At 49.5% G+C, this 26,738-nt stretch overlaps 1 protein-coding gene and 1 long non-coding RNA gene across 4 annotated transcripts in view; one reads left to right on the top strand and one right to left on the bottom strand.

Moving 5' to 3' along the window:
- Positions 1–9,994: 9,994 nt before the first annotated feature.
- LOC115605450 lies at positions 9,995–16,283 on the bottom strand. The gene is made up of 2 exons (XR_003990598.1): positions 15,460–16,283; positions 9,995–10,967 (listed from the first exon to the last, which is right to left on the bottom strand). It is a non-coding gene; the product is annotated as an uncharacterized LOC115605450 (long non-coding RNA).
- The window catches only part of SEPHS1 (selenophosphate synthetase 1), a 25,642-nt gene continuing 13,785 nt past the window's right edge, over positions 14,882–26,738 (top strand). Inside the window, exons 1-3 of one of the 3 annotated variants that reach the window (XM_030479832.1) lie at positions 14,882–14,980; positions 17,964–18,225; positions 21,724–21,827. In XM_030479832.1, the coding sequence (XP_030335692.1) occupies positions 18,033–18,225; positions 21,724–21,827 (297 nt within the window). In that variant the 5' untranslated portion in view covers positions 14,882–14,980; positions 17,964–18,032. Of the gene's footprint in view, positions 14,981–15,327; positions 15,812–16,900; positions 16,991–17,963; positions 18,226–21,723; positions 21,828–26,738 lie in introns of those variants that run through there. The other 2 variants (XM_030479833.1, XM_030479835.1) reach the window with 2 other exon arrangements.

The following is a 26,738-nucleotide window of genomic DNA, read 5'->3' as shown; positions in this document are numbered from 1 at the left end:
ATGTTCTTGGCCTCTTGCCTACCTGTCCTCCTCCATAGGGCTGCTCTCAATCCCTTCACCCCCAGCCTGTACTGATACCAGTGTTGCCCCAACCCTGGTGCAGGACCTTGCACTTGACCTTGTTGAACCTCCTGAGGCTCACATGGAGCAGCTCCTTCAGCCTCACAAGGTCAGCAGCGATTGCCAGAGCCTTCCACATGCCCACAAACTGGCTTCAGGTCTGAACGTAACCCACTACTCACACAATGAGAGACCTTCCAGCTGGATGGAACAAATCCATCCTTTGCTAAACAACAAGTATTTGACTCACCTGCTCCGCACTGCAAGTCATGCCCAAAAGTGTGGCTTTGGCTTGGGTTTTAAAGCAGAGGGCAGGTTTATAGCCCACCACATGTGGTCTCCAGCTGAGCTCCAGCATCCTCACAGGGCCATTCAGCCAGTGCATCCCTGTCTCCTGTGCACAGGACACCAGAGATTAATGCTTTGGGTGAAAAAGAACCCTTCTGAAGCTTCAGAGGAAAAAGGATATCCTGCTGTAACATGAAAGGAAACTAGAGCCTGGGCTTTATAAAAGATGCATTAATTGCGAGACAAGAAGAAAGTCGTCTCGAGTGCCTGTGACATGTTGGTTTAGAAGTGGCTGGCTGAGTCTTCTGGGGGAAAAACACATCGGTTTGGGGATAGAGGCAGCCACCTCCTCCTGGAGAGAAACCTTCCCCCCAAACATACCCTGTATGGAGGTCGTGATGCCTCACTGGGAAGTGCATCCCTCCTTCTCTAGGGATGATCCTAGGAGAAACCCAATGGGGCCACATCCTCCACATAGAGAGAAAGGGGTACTTCAACAATACCCCCCTTCTGCATGTTCTCCCCCAAATCTAAAGCAGCAAAATGCCTCGTAGGAGGTGCTGAAACATCCCATCTCCCTCCACTGGCTCTGCCGCTGCTCCATCATCCCCACAGCAGGGCTGGGGCGAGCACCTTCATCCTTCCCACCACGCTGGGGTGCGAGAGGGGTTGGTACAAGTGGGTCAGGTGTGATTTCTCACCCGTCGAATGCTAATAAAAGCCACCGGAGTGAAACCTATAACATGATGTGTACAAATAATTTAACTCCAGTGGGTAAACATTGACTCTGGGCTTTTAAAATATGAAATCATTCCATCAGCTTTTCCCCTTCCTCTCCATGCGGATGCCTTTGTGCCTGGCTGCAAACAGGGGCCAAAAAGAGCTAATACTGGGAGAACCTGGAAACCAGGGAGACACATCTCTTGTGTGTCCGCACTGGCTCCTTCCTCCACCCGGATCCTGACAGGTACAGAGGAATCAGGATAAGCGAGGCAGCTAATTAGGAATGAAGATGTCATTCTGGGTTGTAATTGCAAGTAACTGTTGACCAGAGGGATGGGTTTACACCAGGAGAAGAGGCCACGTTCTCCCCTTCGCTCCTCTCCCTCCCTCAGTGGATGCAGGCGCGAGGCTCGCCCTACATAGCACCCATCTGGCCTGTCCAGCTGCCCTCAGATGAGCTGGTTTGCCCCAAAACTGCCCTCAGGAGGAGTCCCCACAGGGTGTCCAAACCCACCTCAAGCTGCCCTTGTGGGTCCCCAGCCCTGGAAGTCCTCACTGCAGCAGAGCAGCGAACAGCAATAGCATCACCTGGGGAGCAAATTCAGCCACCAAGCGGCGAGTGAGGCCCCGTCACTGGAAACATTGGGCCAAGGCCAAAGGAGCTGCTTTTGGTCAACTTTGCCCTTTGAGATCCTCTGCAGGGACCTTTGTCAAGGATTAGAACCATGGCAGAGAGTGTACCATTAGCTGGTGCGTGGGCCCAAAAGTTGCCAAACTGGTCCATAATCTTTCCTGAAGGTCTGGGGAGGTGAATGGTCCATTGATGCTGCTCTCCCGTGCAGCTCATCCCAGCATATCTTTGTGTTAAAGTGTTCACAATGCCAACCAGATTGGGGTGAAGACCTTCATTTACCTCTGCCAAGCAAGAGCAACCTCAGGTGGAAGGACCAAGGAGCAGATTGGGGTGACAACCACCACCATGGCCAGAGATGTCCCCTAGTCGTGTCCATCACCAGCACACCCAGGAGAAATGTCACCTTCAGGTGATGCCTGGACAGGTCAGGGTAGATAGAAAAGGCCAATCCATGTGGCTCTGCCATGCACTGACACTCAGGTGGCCTCGAGGACCTTCTCTGCCCAAGGATGGTTCATCACACCATCATATGGACAGCACATGCACACACTGGGAGGTGCTCCTGCACTCCAGCAAAGGAAATCAGTCCAAAAAGCCTCACTGGCAGCAATGCTCCCACCCCACAGCATCCCTGCTCTGCTTTCACCCCATGCCCAGCGCTGCCCCGGGGGCAGCAGGTGACAGCAAATGTGGTTGGAGGGGGACATGGATGTGTCAGGACACTGTGAGGCCGTGCCAGCTCCCCGATGTGAAGTTAGCACGGAGGGACCTGGACTGGAACCAGCATGTGGCTATTGCCGTTACCGCGGCTTAGAGAAAGCAAAGATTAATGTAATCATTTAATCCCGAGAGATTTCGGGATTCACCGGCTGTATCTCATGTCTCCATTCGCCGCGGCACAGGGCACACGTGTAAACTGCTCTGCTCTTAGCTGGGCCTCTGCTCCCTTCTGCTTTCCCTTTCCCTGAGCTCCTGCACGTGCGCTCGGACCCCAGCTCTGCCTCCTCCTGCTGCACGCAGCAGTGGTGGGTCCTGCCCGCAGCATCCGACCTGCTTTTTGGCTGGTGGGAATGATGACACCATCCACCCTTGGTCCTCCTGACTTCTTGCTTGGTAATGGCTCGGTGCCCAAAGCCTGCAGACCTCTCCTCCTCCCTGCACCACGTGTTGTCTTGCCTGATGCTGGTGGGGTATTTGCTTCCTGCCTCTCCATCCTCCCTTACTGCTGCTCCAGGGAGAGCCAAGGGCAGACAGGCTGGGCTGGACACTCTGCAGGGAATGGGGTTTGCCTTGGGGTTAGAAACACCCTTTGCCTGCATAAAACACCCACAACCACCACGGTCTGGCCAGGCAACAGGACAGCACTGGTGACACCAGATGACTCGCAACACATTTGTCCTTTCTGTCCCTTTGGTCCAGGGTACCACATGTGGTCCAACACCATGGGGAGCCGCACTGCTCGGGGATGCTGCTGCCCTTCGCTCTTCCCCCTGAGCAAAGGGGGCACAGGCAGACCTGGACATGGCAGCGGATGTGCTGCATCCCACAGGGATAGAGTGTTGGGTACTGCTGCAAGACCTCCTCCGTTTCCTGGCTCCTCTGCTCAGCAGAGCATCACCTTCCCAGCTTCATGCCCTGGAGAGCACAAATTGTGCCAAACCCCAGTGCATTAACATAGATTTTGCATTTACCATTTATCACAGCAATGAGCTCCTGCGTGGCTCCTTCGCTGCCCTCCGCTGAGCGTGATGGATCACTCCCCACCTCTCATTTAATGTCCCCTTGGAGAAGGATTAGAGCAGTGGAGACTCCTGCCTCAGCCAAAGCTCTCCCAGCACCCATCCCAGTGGGGTGGCATCCCTGGGGTGTCCATCCAGCCCCATGGCCAGGCCCAGGCAGTGAGGACCTCCTCCTTCCGCAGGCTGTCTCGCCTCTCCCCTGGTTTTCATTTCCACCTTCTGCTCTCCAGCAACATTCTCCCTTTCCCTGTCCCTCCTCACAGCAGAGGGGCTGCCCCCTTGGGATGGCAGGGAAAAGCCAGGCTGAAGCTGTGTCTGCAGGTGTGATGGACCTGCAGCAAGGGTGAGGATGTGATGGGCTGCAGCAAAAGAAGCGTGGTCAAAAGAGGTGATCCTGCCCCTCTACTCTGCTTTCATGAGAACCCACTTGCAGCACTGTGTACAGTTCTGGTGTCCTCAAGGACACGGAGCTGGTGGAGCAGGTCCAGAGGAGGCCACGGGGATGATCAGGGGCTGGAGCACCTCCCGTATGGAGACAGGCTGAGAAAGTTGGGGCTGTTCAGCCTGGAGAAGAGAAGGCTGCGTGGAGACCTCAGAGCAGCTTCCAGTGTCTGAAGGGGGCTACAAGGATGCTGGGGAGGGACTCTTCATCAGGGACTGGAGTGATAGGACAAGGGGTGATGGGTTTAAACTTAAACAGGGGAAGTTCAGGGTGGACATAAGGAAAAAGTTCTTCCCTGTGAGGGTGGTGAGGCATCTCACAGCCAGTTTTTTGTCCATCCATCCCCAAGTCCTTCCCTGCAGGGCTGCTCTCAATCCATTCATCCCCTGTCTGCACTGTTACTGGGGGTTGCCCTGACCCACTTGCAGGACCTTGTTGAACTTCAGCTTCACATTATGCCCACTCCTCAAGCCTGTTGAGGTCCCTCTGGATGGCATTCCTTCCCTCTAGCAAATCAACTGCACCACTCAGCTTGGTGTAACCTGAAAACTTGCTGAGGGTGCACTAGAAACCACCATGTCACTGGTGAAGATATCAAACAGTAGTGCTCCCAGTACAAATCCTGGAAGGTCACCACTTGTTACTGGTTTCCACTTGGCCAGTGAAATGTTGACTGCAACTCTTTGGACCTGGCCATCCAGCCAATTCTTTATGCATGTAACAGCCCATCCATGAAACCCACATCTCCTCAATTTAGAGGCAAAAGCGTTGGGAGGTGACTGTATCAGAGGCCTTACAGAAGCCCTGAACCCCATCACTGCGGTCTGTAGGATCTAACATTGCTTGAAGAGCCATCAGGTAGCAGCCTGCCTTTCCCCGTCTAGCCCTGGAATTGGAGATGCTTCTATCCACTCCATGTTGGGTCTATGGGTGCTGTGGGGCTGAGATCTCTTCTCCTGACCCCACGCATCAGGTGTTGGTAGGTGCATGCAGCATCACATCTACCTTCCACCAGCCCAAGAGGCTCAGCCCCAGGAAACCTTTGCACCCACAGCCAGGACTCAGAAGATCCATCTCCAGGCTGTGTTTCAGGCTGGAAGTTGTGCTCCAAGAAACAGGAGCACTCTCACCTCTCCATCCTCCTCCATCCTTGTCTCTCACAAACTACTTTGCTTTCGTCTGACGCAAACCCCTGTGCAAGAGCAAAGGTTAATGCACAGGCAGCATCGTGCCCTTCCCGAGCCGGGTTTGCTGGTGAACGCCAGATCTCTTCCTCCAGAAACAAATTGCTCTTCAACTATTGCCATCTTGTGGCGCCTGTGACCCGTTACGTGTTCCTTTTATCTGCTAATGGTGGTGGGGAGAATCAGCAGTGTACACAGGCAATTTTCAAATGAAATGTAAATGAATCCGAAATGCCTACGGAGGAGCCATTAGCATAAATCCAATCAAAGGGCTTTGTTTAACTTGTTAAAAATGACTAAATATTGAGTGAATGTGGGTGGCCGAGGTGATTCTTGCTCACACTCTGGAAGTTTTAGAAGCGAAACTAATACTGATATCTTATATGGCTGAACTTAAAAGCAATTTCCTGCCCTGAACTCTGCCTCCTTGGTCTAGAACTCCCTGGAATATTGTTGCCCGTTCGAGGAGATCACCTCTAAAGTATCATCTTTGCTCCTCAACTCACTCAACAAGGATATTTGGACTCTGTGTTGTGAGGGTCTGCAGGCAGTGGGGAGTCCCTTGGAGCAAACTCTGCCCATCCCGGTCATGCCAATGGTGCCCCTGGGTGGGATGCTGGGGGTGCGATGCAGGATGGGCCACCCTGAGCTGTCTGTGTTATGCACCACCAAGATCATCCCGGCCATGATAGACTAGGTCTAAGGAATGAATGTTTTATGATGAGGGTAGTGAAACACCACAACAGGGTGCCCACAGAACTGGTAGATGCCCCATCACTGGAAATATTCAAGGCCAGGCTGGACCTGGCTCTGATCTCTCTGAAGATGTCCCTGTGAGCTTTAAAGGCCCCTTCCAACCCAAACCATTCTATGATTCTATGAGCAAGAGCCATTTCAGTGCTTATAGTCTTTGTCCAAACTGGTAAGACTGGGTTGGGTTCACTGCTCTGTCCCCGGCACTATCTGCTGAGGATCAGGAGGTGCACATGAGGCTGATGTCTGGTGGCAGGTTAGGTGGCACGAGCAGACCTGCCAGCAGTCCCCTGTGTTCCTCTGCTGCAGTCCACCTGTTCCACATCTGATCTTCCCCCTCCAACCTCCACAGCAGCTTTGGCAGAGCCACCCAAACTAAATCACCCAGATTAAATGGGAGAACCCGTTTTTTTTGGAGCCTACATCTATTCCCTGACCCATCAGTTACCCCATAGACACAAACAGTGCTAAGAACATTAGTCACAGCAAGGTTTGGCTCTTCAGCTTGGATGAAATGAAATAATCGAGTTAAAAACAAGGCTCAGACTTGGCTCTGCAGCAACTCCTTGGATTCCACAGGCATCACAGGCAGATGGGGCTTGGGGCGACGCTTTGCATTTGGGAAGAGCGGCTCTTTCCCGCTGCTTTGCTCTCGGGCACGGAATTGCATCAGGGCAGGTGTTAATTGCATTTCTGGAAATCAAAGCAGCTGACACCGGGGCTGTTTGCTGGGTTTTGCTTTGCTGCTTTCCACCCAAGCACTGCCCCTCAGCCGGCTTTGCTCTCCCATCTCCATAGGAAAATATTCCACCTGGAGGGATATCCCTCCCCAGGGACCCCCACGCTGCCCCTGAGCATTTGCCTCTTTCCATAGGCTTATGCTGCTGCCCAAGCATGAGGTCCTGCAAAGCAGAGTTTATTGAATGCCGATCCTGGGAAAAAACATTTGGAATTGGTTGCAGCAGGGGATGGGGAAGCAGTGGGATGCAGGGGATGGAGAAATGGGAAGATTTAATGGCACGATCATTGCTCTCCCTGTGTGTTTTGGTGGGTTATTTTCTTCTAAATGCTGGAAAAAAGCCCTTAAGGAGGATGTGGATCACCACATTGCAGCACTCCCCACTGCTGCTGGGCATGCCTGCAGTGTGCAGGGCTGCACTTGGGGGTGCAGAGGCTGCGGGGAGTCCCAGTGCCCTTCATCCATCCATCCATCCATCCATCCATCCATCCATCCATCCATCCATCCATCCATCCATCCATCCACATATCGCAGCATGCTGGGAGGTCCAGCCCCTGTGAGACTGTTATGGCAACACGCTCACGTTCAGCCCCTCAAGAGGCACAAACCACTGAACCCCTGTGTAGGGGTTTGGTTTATTTCTCCTTTTCCAAAGGGAAAACTACAGCGGTGATCCCTGCGGAGACAAGCAATTGCATCGAGCACACGTGGCCTCTTCCAGGGCACCTCACCCGCAGCCATGAGGGCGCTTTGCTGACATTATGCCCGTTTCCCACAGAGGAATTGGGTGTATAAACCATTATTCCCCATTTGCTCAAGTTTTGGATGCCCGGATGGCTTGATCCCAGGGTAGGATTCAGCTCTGCTTCAGCCACCAATAAGTCAGATGTGTCAAATGGATCCTAATCAGATGTTCATCAGATGGATACTGCTGGGACAGAAGGAGAAGAGGCACGGATGGAGCTGGCAGGCTGCGTGTCACCCTGTGGAGGGGAAAGGGACGCGGGGGGCAGAGGCACCCATCAACACCCTCTGGTTTCCAGCTGGAAAAGCAATCAGGGGTGCTGAGGTCGGTTTGCCCCTCGCAACAATTGTTTTTTGCCCTGGGAGCCACTTGCTGCTTTACTCATGCATCCAACTGGCCTCAGTTCAGCATCAGCAAGTGCCGGGCACCTCAAAAACCAGAGCACCCAAAGCAAGACAGAGTCCAAGCTGAGGCCATCGGTGGCGGTGAAGTGGTGCACATCCCACCTCGATGGGACTTGGGCAAACTCCTCTAGATGAAGCCCCAGCCCTTCTGCATCAGCTCTGCTGGGAGGTCTGAGAGGTCTTTTAAGCTCAAAGAGGGTAGGTTTGGATTGGAGAGGTTATTTGGATTCGATAAGAAATAAGGTTTTTATGATGAGGGTGGTGGGACACAGGAACAGGTCACCCAGAGAAGCTGTGGCTGCCCCATCCCTGGCAGTGTTCAAGGCCAGGTTGGACACAGGGGCTTGGAGCAACCTGCTCTAGTGGAAGGTGTCCCTGCCCGTGGCAGGGGAGTTGGAAGTAGATGAGATTTAATGTCCCTTCCAAACCATTCTGTGATTCTACAATTACATGCTTTAAACAGCGTGTTTGCCTTCTGCTGTGCTCCGGCAGCAGGACAGCATTTCTCCCATGGATCCACCTAAACTCCCATCCATCAGTACCAACCCCCCTCCCCAGCCATTGGGTCAGGCTGGCAGCAGTGGGAGGCAGAAGAATCCTGGATGAAGAGTAAGCAAGAAGACTCCTTGCCAAAGAAATTATCTGAAGCAGGTGGTTCCAGCTCGGAGGAACTCAATTTATATTCCCAAACGACATGCTGGGAGCTGCTCACAGCTCCATCAATAAGCACGGTGCAGGCGAGGCAGATGTTCCAGCAAGTGCCAGCAGCTGGAATAGGATAGCTGGCTCAGCTCGCTGCACCCATTGCTCCAGACGGTAATGCGGGAAGTCAAGGCTCATCCCAAGGGAGCCTGTATCGGGTGGCTGCAGGTCTGGCTGGCACGATGGCACAGCTCTGTCTGAAAGCAGGGAGCAGCTCACAAAGCCGGGCAGGAGGAGAGGCTCCTCGATTATTTATAGGCTGAAGCCTCGGAAAGGATCTCGGGGCAGGAAAGCACAGGGTGTATGGGCTGTGCATGGGGGCGAAGCAGCCTCCTGATGGTGATAACAGGGTTGGGCTGGTGCCATCTGCGTCGCAGGAGCAGCTCTCCCCAAGGCATGTCTCTCCCAAAGCTCTTTTAGCATGGGGGAATGCCCGGGCTCAGCGTGGTGGGACATGGCTTGGGGGAAAGCAGCCCTACAAAGGGTGAAGGACACAAGGAGCATGCTAGTGGGCAATGCAAGGCATGAGGCTTGCCCACCAAAGCAGATGTCACCAGCATGGGGCTGGAGGGGAAGGAGGTGGCTCATTCAGCAGCGCTGCAGGGACTGTCGCAGAGGCTGCTGCATCGCCCAGCCCCATGTGCCTGGTTTACTCCCCACGTGGTGACCAAATGGGCAGTAAGAAAGAGCAGCTCTGCATTGAGAGCACACAGGCACAAAGGACCACCTTCCCAAACTGCCCAAAAGGCTTCAGGGAGGAGGCACACTCAGCCTGCCCGCCCTGGGGAGAGCCCTCAGCACCCAGAGCTGGTGGCTGTTCTTTTGAGCCATGTGGATGCCTGGGCAAATAAGCAGATAGAAACTGGAGGTGGACTTTCCCTTGGGGCTTTTGGGGTGGCTGAGTGCAGAAGCAAGGTAAGAAACGCTGCAAAAGGGAGGAGGAGGAGATGGACATTGTGAGGGTGTCTCTATAGGAAGGGTTAGAGCAGCTTCAAAGTGCAATGGTGTTTAACTGCTGGTGCAAAAGCAGCCAGCAGCCCCTGGCCCAGCCCACAGAGGAGAACAAGCACCAAGACCCCAGCAGCACCCATGTACTCGCCACCCTCCCCATCTCACACCAGGAATCATTGGAAAATGAGGTCCAGGAGAGTCTAGTTGGACCCCACCAACCATTTGCAGGCAGCATCACCGCATTTGACCAGTACACAGTGCAGGTTGGTTAGGGGCTGGTGCTGGAGCAGCACCCACGGCTGCAGACACCCTCCCATGGGTGCTCCCTCCATGGTGGATGCTAACCTGGGTGCAGGGGGCTCAGCCCAGCCTGGGTGGGGAGCTGGGCAAAGGGAGCACTGGATAAACAGAGCCTGCAAAAACACACAGGGGAAACTGCACTACCTCAAAGTGCTGTAAACCACGATGGAAACATTTAATCCAAGCTGCTAGGCAGGTATCATTTATTTGGCTTTTGCCAAGGCTTTTGATAAAATCTCACGTCAGAGGCTATTAAAGCACCTTATCAAAGGTTAAAGGGGCAAAGTCCCCGTTTGGCAAGAGAAAACAAAGACAGGGAACATCTGCTTCTCGAAGCAAAAAGGAGCAAACGCCGAGGCCCGGCAGAGGCCACTACTGGCATCATTATTATTTATTTAATACCACTTGTGTATTAGTGAGACGCAAGAAGGAGAGAAAAATGAGGCAAGGGAAGCTGATAATAGCACAAACTTACTTTGCTTTGTGAAAGCAGTGAGAGGTGGGGGGAAAGCTCTTGCTACGAGATGTCTTTTAACAGGAGAAATCAAATTATCACACCAAAGTTCGAGTTTTTGCATCTAAAGCAGATGCCCGGCCCCACACACCAGCGGAAGCAGTTTCAGCGCATTAAAGACAGCGTTCAGCACAGGCAGGGCTGAAGCAGCTGCTCCCATTTTACCAGCCACTTCATTGTGAATTCTGCCATGAGAAAAAACCCCCACAAAGATCACTTTCGCTGTCAGTTCTTTCCCTGGTTTTAATCAGCGAGGTTTTCTCATGCTCCTGTGATGCCCCAGTTCCTTGGTTACAAACATTGCAGGGGGAGGCTGCATTGTTTTGTTTAAACACAAAAAGTTTCTGCTGCCATTTAAGAAACAGAGCAGGGAGAGTTCAAACGCTGTGTGTTTTGTACACGCCAAAGATGCAGGACCAAGTCAAAAGCTTACACAGATCAGAAACGCTGCTTCGATTTAACCTGGGTGTACGAAGTGCTTAACAAAGCACTTTAGCCGAGGAAATGTGAGCTCCTAATAATCCCTGCTCTGAGTCATCCAAGGAAAAGAGTGAAGAAATGCAGGCCCTGCACCTGTAAAGGTGAAGGACATGGGTTGTGTCCTCACGTCCGCACAGGAGGCAGTGGCTTTGATAGGACTGAGTGACCGGGAAGGCTCCATCCTCTGGTCTTTTTCCTCTTTGCGCTTCCTAAGGTGTGCAGAGCAGATGCTTCTTATGACATCAGACCAAATCATTCCAGATCACGGAATTTCTGCTGGAGAGTTTGCACACAGATGGTGATAAAAGCCTTTGGGAATAAGGAAAAAAAAAAAGAAAGGAAAAAGAACAAAACAAAGAAGCCATTTGATAATTTTTTAACTCTAGAAAACCATTATTTAACTCCAGGAAAATGTCAGATGAAGCAGGTGGTTCCTGCCAGCTCTCCCCAGGGCTGCTGGATCCATCACTACTCTCTTAGGGTTCTGCTTATGATCCTGCACCAAAAGGATGTTCCCCTGGAAGCACAGGATTCCCTTTCTCATCCCTCATGTCCTCCAGCAGCCGTTTCAGCCGTGGTGCTCCAGCAGGACGTGGAACACGAGTGCTGGTTGCAGCCACAATGACCTGAAGCTGCAGCAGAGACGTGGCTCACTGATTGTCTTGGCTTGTTTTGCTGGCAAAGCCGCTTTCCTGCCTGCCTCTCCTGCACAGACTCAGCCCAGCGCAGGCAGGAGGGACCTGCACATGTCCACTGGGACACGTGTGGATTCACCTGAGGATGCTCCACCATCGCCTGTGCCAAGAACTCTGCTTTTAATTAACCAGTGCAGTCAGTTATGCTCAGGACCTGTTTAGTTTCAGCTCTGGAAGGTCATACCCATGGATACCCCTGCATGTGTTTTCCTTCCTGGAGACCCTTTCCCACATCTCTGTCTTCAGATGTGGCCATCCCAATGCCAGAAACTAAGGGAAGGGACAAGGTCAGCCCCTGGCATAGCTCACGCAAGGCAGGTACCTCCCTCCCACTCCTGCACGTAACACAGGACATGAGGCAGCATCACCAGACATCACTTTGGCATGAATATCCATGGATTTAGGTTTTCTTTCAGTCATGTTACCACCTGAAAATCTTAATTTATTTTTTTTTCCCCTGTATTAAAGAAATAAGTGTCTACTCTGCTGTTGTGAGACCTCACTTGCAGCACTGTGTGCAGTGCTGGTGTCTTCAACATAAGAAGGACATGGAGCTGTTGGAGCAAGTCCGGAGGAGGCCACGAGGATGATCAGGGGCTGGAGCACCTCCCGTATGGAGACAGGCTGAGAAAGTTGGGGCTGTTCAGCCTGGAGAAGAGAAGCTGCGTGGAGACCTCAGAGCAGCTTCCAGTGTCTGAAGGGGGCTGCAAGGATGCTGGAGAGGGACTCTTCATCAGAGACTGGAGTGATAGGACAAGGGGTGATGGGTTCAAACTTTAACAGGGGAGATTTAGGTTAGATATAAGGAAGAAGTTCTTTGCTGTGAGGGTGGGTGAGGCACTGGAACAGGTTGCCCAAAAAAGTGGTAAATGCTCCATCCCCGGCAGTGTTCAAAGCAAAGGACGACATGGTCTAATGTGAGGCAACCCCTGCCCATGGCAGGGGGTTGGAACTGGATGATCTTAAGGCTCTTTCCAACCCAAACCATCCTGTGATTCTGTGAAATATGATCCAGTTCCCTCTCCCCTTAAAAAAAAAAAAAGCCCCAAAAACCAAAACACAAACAAAACCCCCCAAAAAACAAAAGCAAAAAACTCTCCCCCCCCCAAAAAAAAAAAAAAAAAAAAAACAAACAAAAAAGAAAGGAAAAAACTGTAAGTCAGGGCTTAAGTATCAGCCATGTTCATTTTTGCTTTTATCTCCCAGTTTTCCTTATGTTTCATGCTTTATTTTTTTAAATGAGGTGCTGGTGGTAGAGGTGCTGGCTAAATGCTGGAGAAATGTTAGACCAGAGCATCCCATTACCACCTCTCATGAGACTTATGGGTTTTTTTTCAGACTGAAATCCTCTACCAAGGAGCACACAGACATGACCTTAAGGTCCTTTCCAACCCTAACTATTCTATGATTCTATGATACAAAGCCAACACTCAGCAAATCAGCTCGGATGGATGGCAATCAGAGGATGTTGAGATCTTCTGCCCCCTCTCCCTGTGAGAGGAGGCAGAGGCACTGAAGAAGAGTTCAAATCCCAGCTCAGACTGCGGGCACCACATCCTCGATTCATTTCTACTGTTAAAACCATCGGTCCAACACCCCACAGCTGCTCATGGAGAAACAACTCCTTGTGCGTCTTGAAGTGCTTCAGGAAAGCAACACAGAGAGCCTGAAAATCAATTAATCATACAAATAATTAGTGACTTCCTAAAGGTGCTGAGAGCTCCCATGCACCTCTGGTCCTCTGCACTACAGTCCAGGGGTGCTACGTTTGCTCAGAGATAAAAAAAGTAATTAAAATCAGGCAAGAAAAGCAACATTTTAATTTCTTCTCTTTCTTCTTGTTTTTAGGCAGGGTTTTTCAAAGAGAAGGCAGGCTTTGAATTAACAGGCAACTATTTAATTAGGTAATTAATTGCGAATTACAAGAAGCAAAGTGCCTTTTTTATCTATTAGCAATATAAAACAGGCCTTATGCTATCTGTAACTGTGAAATCATAGAATCACAGAATGGTTTGGGTTGGAAAGGACCTTAAGATCATCTAGTTCCAAACCCCCTGCCATGGGCAGGGACACCTCACACTAGACCGTGTCACCCAAGGCTCTGTCCAACCTGGTCTTGAACACTGCCGGGGATGGAGCATTTACCACTTCTCTGGGCAATCTGTTCCAGTGTCTCACCACCCTCACAGAAAATAACTTCTTCCTTACATCTAACCTGAACTTCCCCTGTTTCAGCTTGAACCCATCACCCCTTGTCCTATCGCTACAGTCCCTAAGGAAGAGTCCCTCCCCAGCATCCTTATAGACCCACTTCAGACACTGGAAACTGCTCTGAGGTCTCCACGCAGCTTCTCTTCTCCAGGCTGAACAGCCCCAACTCTCTCAGCCTGTCTCCATACAGGAGGTCCTCCAGCCCCTGATCATCCTCGTGGCCTCCTCTGGACTTGATTCTGTAACACCTGAGGGTTCCTCCAGCTCTGTGCTCCTGGCTCTGCGTCCAGCAAAACTGAACACTGGCCACATTTTGCCCACCATCAAGTCAACCTGTCCCTCTCGGTTTCCTTCTTGCCAATCTTTTGTGCACATCATGGATGAAATCACACCAGAAAAGGGCAACGGAGCTGGTGCAGGGCCTGGAGCACAAGTGTGATGAGGAACGGCTGAGGGACCTGGGAGGATTTAGTCTGGAGAAGAGAAGGCTCAGGGGGGACCTTATCGCTCTCTACAACTGCCTGACGGGAGGATGGAGTGAGGTGGGGTCAGTCTCTTCTCCCAAGTAATAAGCAATAGGACAAGAGGAAACGGCCCCAAGCTGCACCAGGGGAGGTTTGTATTGGAGATTAGCGATAATTTCTTCACTGAGAGGATGGTTCAGCACTGAACAGGCTGCCCAGGGCAGTGGTGAAATCACCATCCCTGAAAGCCTTCAAAACCACGTAGATGAAGCCCTCAGTGACACATTTTAGTGGCGGCCTTGGCAGTGTTTGGGTTAACAGTCAGACTTGACGATCTTAAAGGTCTTTCCCAACCTGGCTGATTCTTTTATTTAAACAGGACTTTCTGCCCCGTTTCTGTAACATTCCACACGGCTGGAGCAAATCCGTGAACAGCCTCTCCTCCGCCCCGGCTAAACTTTCCCGCCTAAAAACCTCCCAAACCCAACTCTTTCCTCACTGAACAACTACACCTCCCACCAACGAGCCCCACAAGGGGACACGTTAACATCGGGAGCGCGGCGTTTCTCCACACACAGTACCCAACACGTCCCCCCCTTTCCTCTCACGCAGCGATATCGCGCTTTAACTGCGTTTAAAAACGCCTTTTTGCGCCGCCATAAACCCCTTGTGTCTGTGAGGGGACGCGCGCGCCGCCCCTGCGCGGGAACGCGCCTGGGGGGGGGGTGTAATGGGGGAGAGCGGTGCGCGCGCGGCCGCCGAGCGGGAGGGGGCGGGAAGCGGAGGGGAAGGCGGCGGGGGGGGGGTGTTAACCCCTTCGTGCCCGGCGGCGGCCGCGGCGGCGGCATTTCTATTCAGGCGGCGCTGAGGGAGCCCGGCGCGCCCGGTGCATTGTGGGACTGGGCTGGGAGTCCCGTTCGCGGGAGGAGGCGGAGGGCGAGGAGGCGAGCCGGTAAGAGGGAGACCTGAGGAGGGAGGAGGAGGAGGAGGAAAGGGGGGGGGGGGTGCAAGGCGGGGAGATTTAAAGGGGAATTCGCCTCCGCCGTTAACGCCGGGCGCGGGGGGTGGTGGCGGCGGCAGCGGCGGCGCTGCCCGCGGTGAGGGCTGGCCGCGGGCCCCGCCGCCCTCCTTCAGCCCGGCCCCGGGGGAAGGGCGGGGGAAGAGTGTATGTGTGTGTGTATGGGGGGGGGGTGCACCGCGCTGCGGCCGCTTTAAAAGCGTACAGCGCTGGCAGCGGGCGGGTTAAATTTTTCGTCCGCCGACATTTTTCTTTTCCCTCCCTCCTTTCCCCCCCCCCTTTTCCCTTTTCCCTCACGGAGCGGCGGGAAAGGAGGGGGGGGGTGGGAAAGGCCTGGGCCCGGCGTCTTGTGCCTCCCTCGCGTGCTCGAAGCCGTCCCGCAAAGGGTTAACCCCGCCCCGGTGACACCGTACCTGCGCGCACGTGCGCCCCTGCGCCAGGGGCCGCGGGTTCGACCCCCGCCCGGGGTAGAAGACGGGGAAGCGCTGCGAGACCCGCTCCGCGTTGCGAGCCGGTTGCGCTGCTTCCTCCTTCCCCCCCCACCGCCGCCTCCTCCTCCTCCTCGCCGGCTGCACAAAGAGCAACAGCGGAGTGAAGGCCCTGGGTTGCCTTTAAAGGCAGCGGCTGGGAATTTAAGGTGTCCCTGAGCCATGCCGCCCCGCAGCGCTCCTCGCCGCACGCCGTGGGTAAATGGATGTTGCAGTTCCTCGCCCTGTAGGTCTCAGGTGGTTGGGTTGCTGTTGCTTGCTGTAGGGTTTGTTTTGGGTAGGTACCGCGCTCTGGTTCTTCCTCGTTCTTCTCCCTTTGCTCTCTTGTCTCTGCTTTTTAGGGAGGCAAGGGTTAAGCTTTAGTTTTTAATATTTATTATGCCGTTCTTTTAAAGTAAGAAGCATCTGGGTTACGAGGTGTTTTCCTCTCCTGGGGAGGGATGCCTAACGCGCAGAGACTGCGTGCTTGCACACTGCCAGGAGTCACAAGGAGCTTGGTCTTGAAGGGAAGGTTGCTCCCATGGCAGCCTCCGAAGTACACAGTTGCATGCAGCTTTATTCACATTTTCATTTAAAAGTTATTGTGCGTTTGTGGATGTTTTCCATTAAATAACTTAGTCTTGTTTGTTCCAGTATTTGTTTTCAAGGGGGGGAACTGTGTCTCTTCCCAGTTCTCAAGGCTGCAAAAAGTTCTTGGTAGGCTGTGGCCTCTGAATCCTTTCCTATGTAAGTAGGTAGGGGGTGCTAAGCATATTGCAATTAGTAGTTAGATGAGGGGAAAATGTTTCCCTTGTGGGGCAAGCTGCTTTTTATACATTTCTGGAATTAATTAAAATGAAGTGTTAAAAAAGAATGAAGGGGGGGAGGGAGGAAATTCCCCTCCTTGAAGAGCTTTTGTCTCCTGTTTCTGTTGACAGGTTGTTTTCCAGACAATATCTTCTTTTCTTCCATTGCAAGTGTTTAGTGTCTTGCATTGGAAGACAACAGCTACGAACTGAATTCATTGCTCATCCAAGACACGTTCTTCTAACTAGAGTTTGGATTACTGCCCGCGCCTGGGCTTTGGAAGATTGGTTTTAAATAAGCACCACACCTCCCAGAGAAGGAGGGAAAGCAACGTAAAGGGGAGTTGAGCTCCACATCAGAAGCTCTCAGGGAGCTTAAAACTTCAATTCTTACAAAGTATATTCAATAAGTCAGTAGACTTAAAGGTTTATGGAATGGATGTACTTGTTACAAGTGCTGTGCAGCGGAAATGGGTTGCACAGCGTGTAGATGTACTTCTTGCATTTATCACAGTCAAACTTAGTGAAGACCAGTCACTTGCATTCATTTCTTTTCTTTTTCAGCTTAACCTCATAAGGATGTGACCATCAGTGTCAGACTTTGTCAGCGATGCTGCTGAGCCCCCTGCTTGTTGTTAGGCAGGACCCTGCTTTCTAAGAAACTCCTGCAGGCAGGTCGTTTTTAGTAATTCCTGAAAACTTCTCTGGGAAAGATGACTTGGTTTTTGTCACAGCCATTCCTGTTCAGGAGTCAGTGGCTCGGTTAGGCCTCTTATTAGTTTTGGAGTGTGGTGTATGTGAGTCAGAGTGGAAAAACGTTCTAAAATTAGCCGTGCATTGTTAAGAATTTTATTAAATGAGTTGCATCAGTGTCTTTTTACATTACCATTTTAATGGGCAATTCTCTGTATTCTCAGCCCTAAAAAAAAGGGGCTCGAGAAGCAAGAAACTTTTCTTCTCAACGTTTTAATGTCTGCAAGCATGCTAAGAGGTGAACTGGCATGTTTGTAGGTAAACCAGTCTGCTTAAATACAGCCTCTTTGTTCTTCCGTTACCTGTACTAACAGAACACCGGGATTGTGTTTTCCCCCAAGGAGAACAGGTGTATTATGGAGTTGCAGCTTCTTACATCAGAACTGAAGCTGAGCCATGGTTTGAAAAGCATCTTATTTCTGAGATTAATATGTTAATGGCTAAAACGACGACCCTGCACTGAGCTGAGTACAAACAGATGTCTCTGCTGAGCGTGTTGCAGGATCAGGGCCTAGGTTGCCTTTTGGAAGTTGGCCTTCGTGCTCTGGGAACTATTACTTGTTTCATTACCTCTGTGTTAAATGAGGGCAGTTAAATGTGTTAGATTCTTTTTAAAATGAAAAACTTATGCAGCGTATCTGGAAAAGAAATCCACTCTGATGCTCCTGGCATAGTTAGAGTTTTTAATGTTGGAAGGTATGAAGAGGAGCCATTCCTTTGTAGTCTTAGAGAAACGAGTTGTGTGAGATGTGCCCACCTGTCTTTAACACGGGAACGACGCCATCAAGTGCTTTCTCTTTCTTTTTAACTTTGCTCCATGTGGAAAACGTGTTGACTTGCAGGTGCTAGGAATTTCTAACATTCCCAATTTTCATTTCTATTTCCGATTAGACTGATCAGCAGAGAAACTGATCCCGTAGCTCTGGGGTGGGAAAGGCCAGCAGCGTGTGCGAGAGAACCATGTCTGTGCGGGAGTCGTTTAACCCAGAAAGTTACGAACTGGACAAGAGCTTCCGCCTGACCCGATTCACTGAACTGAAAGGCACAGGCTGCAAAGTGCCACAGGATGTCTTACAGAAACTGCTTGAATCTCTACAAGAAAACCATTTTCAGGAAGATGAACAGTTCCTGGGGGCAGTTATGCCCAGGTTGGGTAAGTAGTTGCTCCTCTAGACATGTGTGGTCCTTACGCTGGGTCAGTTTGGTGACGTGATCTCATTTGCAGTTCGTTTAATCAGTTTGAAAAGTGTGTGTTGTATAATGCATGTATAGCATCCCGAAGTCCAAAGAACGAATCTTGTGTTGTCATTTGTTGGCATCTGGGATACAAGAGTATTAGTTTAATTATTTAACATCCTGCAGGATGCTCGACTACAAAGAGAAATCAGTCAGGAATGGCCATTGTGATAAGCACATGCTTAAGCGGTTGTCTCCTCTTCCCTTTCCCCAACAGATGCTTTGCAAACTGAAGTTCTATCCTTTAATTTCTGGACTTTTCTATTAATACATTGCCTTTGGAAATTTATGCAATGAATGCAATAAATTTGAAGCAATTAGATGACTCACAGGTGAAGTTCCCCTCTCCCTCCCCTCCCTGCTGTTCCTGGGTCAGAGCAAGTGAGCAAGAGAAAACTCTCGCTTCAGCTGCCTGGGAGTGGGTTCTTTCACAGTTGTTGTTTTCCCTTTCAGTCCTTCCCTTGCTCCCCACTCTTTTTTGCCCACCTGTAGAAGCTGCCTGGGAAAGGCTGTCTTTCCAAGACCTCTCTGTTCTTGCCAGCTTCACTTTCTCTTTGATGTTTGCACAATGGTGCAAGCAGTAAGGGAAAACAGCCTGCACAAGCCACCTACATGGGGAACAAGGCGAGTGGAGGTATTTTGACACCAGTTACTGTACCTCATATTGATATAGATAAATTAATGTAGATAATGTGTTTAATGACACTTTTAATTCTGTTTGTCTGTTTACTCAGCCCTACGTATTCAGTCTCTACTTTGCAGCCCAGGATGACTTTTTTCCCCTCAACTTAGGAATGTCAATGTAACATTTATTCTGAGTTATTTGATTATCACCTTAGTGTCCAATAACCTTATTTAAAATTATTTTAACATTGCTAATAGTCTATTAGCAGGCTAACAGGTTGCAACCCATTATTCTGGTAGAGATTGAATTCAGTGAGAGATTAGTAAGGAGCCCATGTTCCTGCTTAAACAATGGGGATCTTTGTATGAAAAATCTAAGCAGTAATTGTGTGTGGAGCTGGGGTGACACTCTAATTTAATATTCCCCAATGAAGGACACTTCCAGCTTCTTTTATCCCCAAATTGCTATTTATATGGTTTTTTCTAAATTAAGTTGTTCACAACAGCATTTCAGTTTGGCCAGTTTCTAAAATCAGTAGTAGTTTGGTTTGGATTTAATTATCTAGCTGTTTGTTTTTTTCTCTTACAAACTTACAGGCTCTAAACAGTAAAGGAACTGCTAATAGATTTTTCTTCTCCAGCTATATGAAAAGGTAAAAAGCAGACTAATGCCATCAATATATAGGTGTGATACTATGTAACAGGAAATCTGTTAGTGATAGGAAGTGGAGAGTTCAGGTCTCTTAAAAATATGCTGTTGTGGTGAGTATCCCTTTAACAAATGTGTCTTTGGACAAGTTTGGTGAGAAGGCTGTGTGGAGACCTCAGAGCAGCTTCCAGTATCTGAAGGAGGCCTATAAGGATGCTGGGGAGGGACTCTTTATCAGGGACTGTAGTGACAGAACAAGGGGTAACGGATTCAAACTTAAACAGGGGATGTTCACGTTAAATATGAGGAAGAAGTTCTTTACTGTGAGGGTGGTGAGGCACTGGAATGGGTTACCCAAAGAAGTGGTGAATGCTCCATCCCTGGCAGTGTTCAAGGCCAGGTTGGACAGAGCCTTGGGTGACATGGTTTAGTGTGAGGTGTCCCTGCCCATGGCAGGGGGTTGGAACTGGATGATCTTAAGGTCCTTTCCAAACCATCTTATGATTCTATAATTTGCCTCTGATGCCTTGTGTTTCAAGTATAGACAGGTAACTGTACAGGCTGTGCATATGCACAATGCTTTTGAAATGCACTCAAGAGGGAAATTGCCAATAGCAAGCTCAAGCTCACTCCTTTTTAATTCTGCAAGTGGTGTTACCCAGAGCGATCTTAAATATGGCTGTGAGTGTATCTGTCAGTAGGAAACTGAGTTTGCTATTAATTCTCAGAACTGTTACGGACCTTGAAATCACTGTGTCCTGTCACCTCTCTGAATAAATTCACTTATTGAGCCCTTTCTTGGTGGGACAGAAACGTAGCCTCAGAAGGACTGTCACAGCCCCTTGGCCTGTCTGTCAAACAGCACTTTTGCTGTCGTTGTGAAAACCTCACAGTGACATCAGCCTTGCAGCATTTGGCATGAATAGGTGAACCGAGGGAAAACAGCTCCTGTACACAAGCCACTTCTCTGTAACTGCTTACATGCACTTCTCTGGAGACACTGGACACTGTGTGTAGTGGCTTGGTAGCTTCTGTGGAGGATGTGCAACCCTAAATTACTGCTCATAAGCTTCTGTCAGCATCCTGTCTCTTCCTAGGCAAGATCTCCTGCCTGTGGAGGCAGATCCTCTCCACCTACATACCTGCTGCTTGGCAGACCTGCTCTATGCCCTCAAGTAGGACTTCAGATGGAGCAGCTTGCTCCATCTCTGGTCAGGACACCGCTAAATACTGGCTTGTAGCTTTTGCTAGGTAGTGTGTTCTATTAATCCATGGGGAAAAATGACTGGATGGCATATGCTCCCTGAAAACTGGCTGGCTGAAGACCTGTGAGGCATGCACAGCTTGCTGCCAGCCCAGGGAGGAGGGAAGCTACCTGCCGTTGCCACAGGGATATCGACAGGGAGCGTGGCTCAGGTTGCACATTGTGATGTGTCACCTCTTTTGTGCAGGCTCTTGCATCGCAGCAAATGCCACGTGGTTTTAATATTGCTTATTCTGTTTGAAATAGCCAGCAGCAGGGAAGAGGCTGTGCTCGGTGGTGTGGCTTTCTCAAAGGAGTTTCCCTGTCCAGCAGGTCATCTCCCAGCCTCACAGAAGTAAGGCTTAGAGGTTAGCCAAGTTGCAAAAGCTCCAAGTGGGTGAATCATCTTTCAGTGGTGGCCTCAGCTGTGACTTGGGCCATTCTTTTTGCTCCTCCTGAAGTGAGGAAATGCCCGTTAGGAGAGGCTGTGTCCTTTTAAAACTGTCACTGTGTTTTTGTTGAGAACACCTGATGAGTGACAGGAAAACCTATTTGCTTTTAATGATATCAATGTACGTAGTTCCTCTTAACTTTAAATGTACATACATTCAAGCACAGATGTTCTTAATGCGCTATGATTATGCTTCAAAAAAAGGAGAACATTGTAGTTCAGTTCTTGCTTTCAGCCATTTGCAGTTCTATTCCAGTCAGGAGTTGTCTTTTTTTCTTGGTTTTCCACTTTATTTGTGCTACGTGCTCTCTGTAAGGAAGGAATTGCCCATGCGTGTTTAGGCAGTATTGAGAGTTGTATTTCAGAGACATGTTTTACCTGTTGCTCTTAACAAGAGAACTTGTAGTTAAGAGCAGACTTGCCTCACTGGTGGATTTCTGTCTTGCAGGAATTGGGATGGACACCTGTGTTATTCCATTAAGACATGGAGGTTTGTCGTTGGTCCAGACGACAGATTATATTTATCCTATTGTGGATGATCCTTATATGATGGTAAGTTGGCTAAACTTAATTATTATCGATATTGCTGATTTGATTTGTGCTTCTCATCAATCTGATGGCAGTTCTGACTGTTTCTTCTGGATGTGTAGTGCTTCCCTGAAGTGTTCAAGGCCAGGTTGGACACAGGGGCTTGGAGCAACCTGCTCTAGTGGAAGGTGTCCCTGCCTGTGGCAGGGGGTTGGAACTGGATGAGCTTTAAGGTCCCTTCCAACCCAAACCAGTCTGGGATTCTAATTGATTAACTGCAGTCTGAGGCTTTCCTAAATACACATGAAGAAGGAAAGGCATAGTTTCGTCCTGTAATCTTTTCCATGTTGGCCAGGAATGCTGCAGTGCTGCTTTCTATAGGTTGAAAGCTGGGAGAACTGCCACCTTTAATTCAAATTTCCCTCCATCTGTTCTGTGGCATTTGGCTTGAAAAAGCCCAGAAGGGGGAAAAGGAGCTGTCTGTGAAGCAGCAGACAGTAAACTCCACTTACGAGCAGAACCACATTGTAATTGGCTTCTTTTGAGGTTCTGAAATAACCAGGCAACGTGTTAGAACTGGAAATGCCTAAATGACAGTAGTTGGCAGTAACACCTGGCAACTTCAGGGTGTTTTGTGAACACCATTTTACCTCTGCCTGCAGATGGGTGAGTTGAAAGAACTTGTTGGAAGTTGTGTGCATTTGGACTTTGGTTCCTTTTGTGTCCCCGTTTCATTCAATCCGCCTCAGTTAGAGATTCCTTTGTGGTGGTATGTGTGGTGGTGATCAGTATGGACTTGAACAGGAGGTCATGGGGAAACAAATGAACTTTAAAAAAAGGACTTAGTAAAGCTGTAAAGAATTCTACAGGAGGTGTTTGTTAAATGAAAGTTAAGAAATGCTACAACTCATGTTTCCTGTGGTTTGGATGTGCCTCCTTTGCTTTAAGGCATGCTTTTACTGCTGGTTAGTGATTGCATGCTTTATTTGCTGTTGTTGGTTGTTCTGTGAGACCCATTGGGTAGGTTTTGGACATGCAGCTTGAGATCAGGACTGGCTTTCTTAAGCATGCTTGCCCAGGTGGTGTGCACATACGCAAGCCTGGCTGCTTTGGTTTCTGTTCCAGAGGAGCTCTCTTACTGCAAACTGAGCAGGCAAGATCTCAGGCTGGCCTCTGTAGTACAGAGTTCTTGAGCGATCCTGAGAAACCTGATTCAGGTGGTTTGCTTTAATATCATGTGGGAACTTGTCAGGGACCAGAGGAAAACAATAAACAGATGTGTTGTTGGAGAGCTTTGTGCAAATTCATCAGCTGAGAAACTCTCTTCTCACCTCGTAACAAAAACTTGTGAGGCACAGCATGAGAAGGCTGCGGTGAAGGGGGAGGGCTGTTTTGTTTGGAGATACAAAGGGTTTGAGATACTGCAGGAGTGGATAAAAGAGCCTGTGCCCAGATGAGGTTTAGGCCAGTGTGGTAGGAGTGGAATGTAAATTTGGCCTTAGTCCATTTTTAGCGGTTGCAGTGAAGTTACAGTCTACACTGTGGTCCACGGGCACCAGCAGCTGTAACTTTGGGATTTTCTAGCTCTCATGTCCCACTTTTCATTCTTGTCAACATTCATTTTAATGTGGTGGCTTGCCTCTTCCTAATCTGTTTACATATGTGTATTTCTTCTTAAAAGAGAAGAAGGATTCTGTCACAATCCTTGGTGATACCTGCAGTGCTGATCCAGCAGCTGGGCCATCTGCTTGGACCTCTCTCTTTTGGGGACCAGAGTACCTGGGGGCCATGTAGATTGCCATTTTCTTGGGTCAACATCAGTCAAATACAGTTTGCTGTGGGGTTTGTGGGTGGTTGTTGAGAGCAGAGGAATGGTGAGACTCAGGCACTTTTGAGTTTCTGTCCAGGCTGTATAAAAGTGTTCTGTGGGCTCCTCTGTTCAAGACAGGCTGCTGCTGCCCTGCTCCTCCAGCCGCTGCTTTCCCTGTTTTCAGTCTAGGTGCCCCCTGACACATGCTTGTTGTTACCACTCTCTTGTTCTCGTTATCACTCTATGCAGCCCACACTCTGCTTCATGCTCTTCTACTCTATTTCCTTACCTAGTAAATTCTAGACTGCTTTTGGGCAGCTATTCCCTGGTTTAGAGTCTCTTCCTTTCCCTGTGCGCAGTGTCTGACTGCAGCTCCCTATCTGATATCTCTTCCTAGTTGGGGGTAGAGGAAGCAAGGAGGGAAAGCCAGAGGTACTCCAAGCTGGGTGCTGTGGCAGAAGGGATTAGAGAACGGCTGAGGAGGGTAGAAGAGCATGTGGACTCTGCTGAGCTTTAGGTTTCTGCTTCAGAAAACAGCTTTCTCTCACTCTTATTGCCTGTTCTAAAACAAAGTTCTGCAGTTACATGCAAGACAACTCTTCATTCTTTTGCCCTTTTCTTTTGTCTTTGGCTTTGTTCTTGAAAACGGCCAATCCATGTTGTGCAAAGTATCTCTAGGATGTTCACCTGTAAAATCTGTATCCAGTATAGGACTGCTCAGCTTAAATGGGTTGATACTGGAAACGAGACAAGCAACTGAGAACAGGTTTCATAGGAAGTATCAAGCCTCTGATAATAGGACTGGTACTGACCTCTGTTGTGGCACTTCAGAGACACCTTCAGAGTACAGGAGCAGGGAACTGGCTGGTTTGAGAGTGGACTTCCCTCCCCCTCTATTCCAGGAACCTTTTTGGTGCTCTTTTAAGCAGCAGCTTGACTCCAGACTGGGGGTGAACGTCTGATCCTTCATCCTTTGCCCTTATAAATAGTTCTTTGTGTTGCACATAGATACTTGTGTTCCAGGGGGACCAAGCAAGCAGTAGTGTGCAGGATCCAGCCAGGCTGACCCCTGTTTGTGACTCCTGTTGTGTTTATCAGTGTTCAAGAGCTGTCTATTGTTCCCTCTGCTTCTTCAGGCTTGAGACTTGCACTCCCTGGATTTGTTTCCATAGTGGGTTTGCCAGTTGGCAAAAGCAGTGTTAGACTGACCTCTGACTACTGGAACGGAGCACTGTTGTCAGTGTGGTTTTAAAAACTTATCTGTCATTCTTAAGAGGGCATAAAGCAGCAGTTTGCTTGGTAAATACTGAAGATAGCTGAGAACAGTTTGATAGTCCCCTTCCAGAAAAGGAGAATGCCAGGCTTTAGTGTTCTTAAACGTCTAGAATTTAACAGCCAATATCCATCAAACCATGCAGTACACAGCTCGCTCTTAATAGCCTAAGATTTAGATGATTAAAACATATTGCAGTTCCAAATGGAAGGGATTCCCCTGATGCCACTGGAAGCTCTTGCATTTATGAAAGAAATACAGATTATGTATAATTGTGATTTACAGGTGTTATTTCATGTCATCAGCGAGTGAGGTGACTGCCTGAAAACACTAATCTTTTTGCAAAACTCCTGGATGTGTGATTAGGATGATTTTGGAGAGGGTGGAAATGTGTTTTGATTCAACCCCAACCATTTGTCTTCCAAGTAAAGCATCTTTCTGTAGGCCAGACTGTGTCAAATAAACGTGTGTTTGTTGTCCTTGAGGTTCTGTTGCCTCTGAACTTCATGAAAGCACAGATTTATAATGGTAATACCAGATGTTCCAGTTGTGCAGCTGTAAATCTAAACCAGTTTTACTAAAAAATGTGTGGTGTTCACCAGAGTAACAACAGAATTTGTCCTGTATTTTAAAATGATCTTGCCATGCCCTAGAGCTCATTCTGTACCAGAAAGTTCTTTATCTTCATCAGGAAACTTGATCTCTCGTCTGTGTTGGGTTTGCACCCCAGTGAACCCTGACTCAGCTCCATTAATGCAGTAAAATTAGAGTAGCTGAGCTCATGTGATGCAAGTGGTGCCTTCTCAGCCGTGTCAGCTTCATGACGACTTAGAGGAATCTTCAGCAGATGAATAGTTCTGTCTCTTGGACTGATTTTTATTAGTGGCAATGCTCACACACACAAAAAGAGAGAGGAGAGGTGCTGGAGCAGCTCTGCTCTGGAGACAGGCAGAGAGAGTTGGGGTTGTTCAGCCTGGAGAAGAGAAGGCTCCCTAAGGGGAGACCTTAAAGCAGCTCCAGTGCCTAAAGGGGAATTATAGGAAATCTGGAGAGGGGCATTTTGCAAGGGCAGGTAGTGATAGGACAAGGGGAAAGGCTTTAAATTAAAAGAAAGGAGATTTAGATTAAATATTAGGAAGAAATTCTTTACTATGAAGGTTGTGAGGCGCTGGCACAGGGTGCCCAGAGAAGCTGTGGCTGCCCCATCCCTGGCAGTGTTCAAGGCCAGGTTGGACACAGGGGCTTGGAGCAACCTGCTCTAGTGGAAGGTGTCCCTGCCCGTGGCAGGGGGTTGGAACTGATGAGCTTTAAGGTCCCTTCTGACCCAAACCAGTCTATGATGCTATGAAAAATTAACAAAAATATATGTGCTGTAGCAAGATTCAACCTTATCACTTGAACAAGTGACAGAGTAGACATGCTTCCCTCACTATACAAGTGGTGAGGGACAGATACGTCCCCTCACTCAGTAGCTGTGTGTGCTCCTAAGTGGTGAGAAGGCCAGTTCCTGGGAGCCCTCAGCTCCTCCATCCCTGGCACATGCTCTCTTTGCAGGCAGCTGCTTATCTGTGTCCTGACAGAAAAAGCACCCCAGTGTGGCTGTGTGCTGCATCCTCCAGGAAGAGGATGACTCTCCTAAAAAGTTAGGAGGGTAGACGTGGCCTCCAGGGTAGTGCAGAGGAGCAAACAGCTTTCTCCTCAATGTCCCTGTCTCTTATGTATTCTAATTCAGAAGAGGTACAGCAATGTATGCTTTTTGGATTAGCTTCCTAGGAGTTGGGAATTGTGTACAGTGGTCATCATCAGGATGTACTGTTGAATAAAATTCCACTGTGCTGGAATAAAATTAATC

This window comes from Strigops habroptila, chromosome 3 (assembly GCF_004027225.2).
Source record: "Strigops habroptila isolate Jane chromosome 3, bStrHab1.2.pri, whole genome shotgun sequence".
Lineage (NCBI taxonomy): Eukaryota > Metazoa > Chordata > Aves > Psittaciformes > Psittacidae > Strigops > Strigops habroptila.
Note: the sequence above shows the minus strand (reverse complement) of the source record. Positions and strands in the feature narration are given on the sequence as shown.